Below are 5,628 nucleotides of genomic sequence, written 5' to 3' on the forward strand. Positions count from 1 at the left end.
AAATAGGGTTTATGATTAAATGATTTATTGAAGGATAAGATGAAAAGGGGCATGCTTAGGGTAAAGGGACCAACTTTATAACATGTAAAGTGATGAAACATGACTTTATATTTAATTAAATTAATTAATTAAATGCTTAAAGGGGAATTAGAAATGCAAGATGCAAGACACACTAAGGCGGGTGCTAACCTAAGTGTGAAATTGTACCATCCTAGCAAGGGTGTATAATTTACGACACTACATCTATATGAAGTGATTAAGATTAAGCAAGACAATATTAAGTCCCATCCTCTTAATGTTAGGCCTTTAGGTGCTTAGCTAATCCTTTTCATTCTTGGTAGTTGGTTTCCTTGTTTTCATGGTGGACAATGTTGGTTGTCTTGTTTCATTGTTGTTTGAATTGATTCTTGTACTTGGCCCTTGGCCGAGTTGTTTATTTTTTTGGTTCCTGGAGCCTTAAACTAGGTCTTTATAGAATAAAAAAAAATAGTTTAAGCAATGATATGGAATAAGCTAATATATACCCTATATATAACTATTAAAAAAAACTACAAATAAATCCATGAGAGATATTCTACAATTTTATAATTAGTATATAAATATTCATACCTTTCATCAAACTTTATATGAATTAATCCTAATATACGAATAGTTGGACATAACACACAACAAAGAAAAGGGAAGAACTTACAAAGAATTATCCCAATAAATATAAAATTTTAAATGTTTAGTCTTCAATTATTAAACACAAATAAAAACAATAGCTAAGGGAGATGGACCAATAGTTGGGTGGGGTCCAACCATTGGTAATAGTACTTGTGGTTATAATACCTAGTCTTGCAACATATTTATACTATATATTGTCAATAATTAGTCCACATGTAAATAAAAAAAACCCAAATGTTGGTCATGATGGACTCTTACTTGAACACATGAGAACCTATGAATATTTTATTAAAAACATAAATACATTCATATCAAATGAAATAATATATATATTTTTGTTTCATATAAAATATCATAAGTATACACTATAAGTATGTCATTTATAAAATAAAAATGTTCATTTAAATAAGTTTTTTTTAAAAAAAGCGAGAGATAAATGCTTTGGATTCTATGAACCAATGAGGTCACAAATGAAGAACCTCATCCCCATTCAAACATTCAACAAAAGCACTCCAACAAGGTTTTAATCTTGATGACAAGAACAATACCACTGCAATTTAACCAATACAACATGCGAAAGCTTCTCCTTTTGAGAGGTCTACATCCGTTATGTGGTATAGGAGTTACATCATGTACAAACTTAATTTTATACCACTTTTAACAATGTCTCGTAATGTCGTATCTCTCCTTCGATCTTGATTTACTAAGGTATGAATAACAATTGTTGCTACAATCTGAACAACAAATGGTGAACATCTTTTTGCACCTTTGAATCCAAAATCTTCATTTAAACAACTATTATTGTCACAACGGAAAAATATATTCTTATGTATACAACTATCAAATGACAATATATATACATTGGAATGCTCATCTAAATCAGATTTCCTCACAAATTAAAAAATTGAGATAATTACAAGTATATTTTTCCTCATAATTATCATAGTTTTAAAACCATTAAAAAGTTTTGGAATCTGCCTTTGTCCATTGGAATCAATTATTATGCTCCTTACCTAGACTCATTGACCTCTCTTGGTCTCTAGTGGAGAGAAAAATCTAAACTAAAATTAAAAGCCAGCCAACGCGGAAAGACGGAAGAAGCGGAGTAACGGAAGGAGTCAGTCGGCCGGGCGGGCAAAGTGGCTGAAATGAAGGTGGGTGAAGCCTAACATTAGTGTATATATACATCCCCTGCCCCTCCCTCACTCTCCAACCTCGGACTGAATCTGCTGCTCTGAGGTGGGTACAGTTTGATTTTGCAAGACCAAGAACATGGCAGGCCCGGCTCCCACCCCTCTGCTCAAGGATGAGCTTGATATAGTGATACCCACGATTAGGAACTTAGATTTTCTGGAGATGTGGAGGCCATTTTTTGAGCAATACCATTTGATCATAGTGCAGGATGGGGATCCAACCAAAGTTATCAATGTGCCCAAGGGCTTCGATTACGAGCTCTACAACAGGAACGACATCAATAGGATCCTCGGCCCCAAGGCCTCCTGCATCTCCTTCAAGGACAGTGCTTGCCGCTGCTTCGGTTACATGGTCTCCAAGAAGAAGTACATTTACACCATTGATGATGATTGCTTTGTAAGTTTGTCTCCCGATCTCCCTTTTTTGACTCTAGATCTGGTCGATACCTCTGTTTTTTCTTTTTCTTTTTTCATCAGGCGGCCTCTGTCTTGCAGGTTGCTAAAGATCCGTCCGGGAAGGACATAAATGCCCTGGAACAGCACATAAAGAACTTGCTATGCCCCTCAACGCCGTTTTTCTTCAATACCCTGTACGATCCATACAGGGAGGGAGCGGATTTTGTTCGCGGATACCCTTTCAGTCTGCGCCATGGAACGTCCACTGCTGTTTCTCATGGTCTCTGGCTTAATATACCTGACTATGATGCACCCACTCAGCTCGTTAAACCCCGGGAGCGTAATACCAGGTATATTTCATCATTCCAATTTCTCTTCTTTAAATAATCCGATTGTCCAATTGTCCACCACCATTGATCCATAGTTAGGTCTCTGATTAGTAATGCCAGTGAGGTTTTTACGGTTCATTAGATTGAATGGGAAGAGCTTGTGGAAAAATATTGTGTATTTTTGTTTGTGCTAATTTGGGATCACTCTCTTTGAACCATCATCCTAAACCCTTATCAGGATATGTTATGCTTAATGTTAATGTGTACAGAACTGTTTTTTTTTGCAAAAGTCGATCCAAAATGCTGATGCAATGAAACTATGATTAATTTCAAGTCATAGATCCTGATGATTGTTCATCAGTGTAATCTCAAATATCGTTGCAAACAAAATTAGGCCTTTTCGCAACCCAGATCTGTATTTCTTATCCAAGATTAAGACTAGGGTCACCTTGATTTTAGTTGTTATTGAGGTCATATGAGCATCTATCAATTTTAACTTAAATTATAGATCCCTTTGTTATATCGTCGATTTTCTATGTATTCATTTCATTAATGTATATGTATTAAACGTGTAAGTATTTGTGGTGCTCTGTAGGTTTGTCGATGCGGTTCTTACAATTCCAAAGGGCACATTGTTCCCTATGTGTGGGATGAATTTGGCCTTCGATCGTGAGTTGATTGGTCCTGCAATGTATTTTGGTCTAATGGGCGATGGCCAGCCCATTGGTCGCTACGATGACATGTGGGCAGGCTGGTGTGTTAAGGTCTCAGACTTGAACCTTCTCTGTAGGCTTGAATTATTGGTTTTCTCCCAATTTTCAGACATGCTTGTTTCAACCTTTTCCTTTTACTTGTGATCGAGTGGCTTAAAAAGGTTTTGGTTGGTTGCAGGTGATATGCGACCATTTGGGTTTGGGTGTGAAGACAGGATTGCCATACATTTGGCACAGTAAGGCGAGTAACCCATTTGTCAATTTGAAGAAAGAGTACAAGGGAATATTTTGGCAGGAGGAGATAATTCCCTTTTTCCAATCAGCAACCCTTCCCAAAGAGTGCACAACTGTGCAGCAATGCTATATTGAGCTGTCAAAGCAAGTCAAAGATAAGCTTGCTAAAGTAGATCCATACTTTCAGAAGCTAGGAGATGCAATGGTCACATGGATTGAGGCTTGGGATGAGCTCAACCCCCCTAAAAAGGAGGAAAATGGAGTTACCAATGTTCCAGCTAGCTCATCTAAGTAGGGAGGAATGGGTCTGCAAGTTTTAATGGAGGCCATTATTTTGTTGAGAAGTGCGATGAGATTATTACATTTATTTCAGTTATTCTGTTGTAGTTAGAATTTTTCAATTTAGTAAATTAGATCGTAGTTTTGACAATGCTAGGCACATTGGATGCCAGAGTCTGCCATTATTATTTTCCAATTTTTATCAATGTCCATGCTTTGGATGCTTGGATATGTTTCTCTTGTTGAGATTATGTTCATTTCTTTTTGGTTACATCAGTGGTATTTTAGTGCTTAGAATTTGCATGAATTCCTGTAAAATGTGTTTGAATGCTTGCAGTTATAAAAAGCACCTCCCACCTCATTCAAATCACAGCCAGAGCTAGGATTTAATGCGTACTCCTATTAAACACATGGTAGATCAGAAAATGAATGTTGAATTTGGAGTAGTTATACTATGTACTTGTATAAACAGATGGTACATCAGCAAATAAATGTTGAACTGACAGTAATAGCTACGTACCTGCATGAATAGATGGTAGATCAGTAAATAAATGTTGATCTATCAGTAGGTTTTAAAGCCAAGCAAAGATCTGGATCAGTAGGTTTTGCTCATCTTTTTACATAGTTAAAAATTCTGATGGATCCGAAACATTTGACAAAAGAACTTCAACATAATTGAATCCAGAAGCAATTATCGAACAGCATGGAAGATTGTAGAAAATTTCAATACAAAAATAAAAGTGTAGAAACTTAATGTTCATCAATAGCTAAAATCTTCGACTAATCATCCATAGCTGTTGGATGTGTTCCTACTGAAGCTAATTTTGTGAAGGGTGGTCTGTTGTTTCAATTTATGTCTTTGAATGCTTGTTTTCCGTAAATTCCTCAATCCAAAATTTGTCCAAGAAATCTGGAAATGCTGAACTAAATGTTATGCAACATGTAAACTTATTTGATATTCTGCTTGGCTACTGGTACTTGGTAATTCTGATTTATGACCTTTTGTGATCTCTGGCATTAGTGGAAAACATACATTAGGTTGTTTTATCTCTCTGATGGAATGTTAGAAGTTTCTATTATCAGTAAGTAAGATATTTTGCCAAATATGGCATTGTAAAGTGAAGGTCGTTTATTATTCTATTTGTTTTCTGCACGAATCTTAATGTTTCGTAGATGGATCCCTACAATCAATGTTTATTAGATAAATTATAGCATATCTTTTAGTTATTTTGGTAACGGCCAGGCCAAATTAAGTGAAACTTGAAAATTGACTTTCTATATAACGTCAATAGGATAGCAGCTGAGCAATAACAAAACAGCAAAAATTTAAGTTAAATCAATGGCCACCAAGCTGATTAACAATTCATCTGCGTGGCCAAGCAGTTATAAAAAACAACTACCCATCTTACACTATAACTGACCGACCCTTTTCTTACAATCTGCACACACCTTAATCATGAGAATGGAATTTTGAAACAGAAACTGAGTGGATTGTTATAAGCAAATTCATAAACACTAAAATTTCAGTAGAACAGCCGATCAACAACAGAGCAGTAACAAAATGTAAGTTAAATCAATGGCTACCAAGCTGATTGATAACACATCTGTAACCAAGCAGCTATGAAAAACAACAATCCAGAATACACTATAGCATGGAAACACAAGAATGAGATTCTGAGACAGATAAATTAAGTGGATTGAAACAAACAAATTTCATATCGTTATTTCCCCCAAAAATTAGAAGGATATGTAGATAGGCGATAACTTAGCGGTCTGTTTGTGGGCTAGCTCATGTGTTACCATGCATCAGGTGAAAGT

At 35.8% G+C, this 5,628-nt stretch overlaps 1 protein-coding gene across 1 annotated transcript; it reads left to right on the plus strand.

Moving 5' to 3' along the window:
- Positions 1-1,718: 1,718 nt before the first annotated feature.
- On the plus strand, positions 1,719-4,081 carry LOC131066312 (probable UDP-arabinopyranose mutase 2). Its single transcript, XM_058001044.2, has 4 exons — positions 1,719-2,256; positions 2,355-2,605; positions 3,180-3,348; positions 3,476-4,081. The coding sequence occupies exons 1-4, from the start codon at positions 1,939-1,941 to the stop codon at positions 3,824-3,826; spliced, it is 1,089 nt and encodes a 362-aa protein (XP_057857027.1). The 5' UTR covers positions 1,719-1,938; the 3' UTR covers positions 3,827-4,081.
- Positions 4,082-5,628: the final 1,547 nt, after the last annotated feature.

The sequence above is a fragment of the Cryptomeria japonica genome, chromosome 8, assembly GCF_030272615.1.
Source record: "Cryptomeria japonica chromosome 8, Sugi_1.0, whole genome shotgun sequence".
NCBI lineage: Eukaryota > Viridiplantae > Streptophyta > Pinopsida > Cupressales > Cupressaceae > Cryptomeria > Cryptomeria japonica.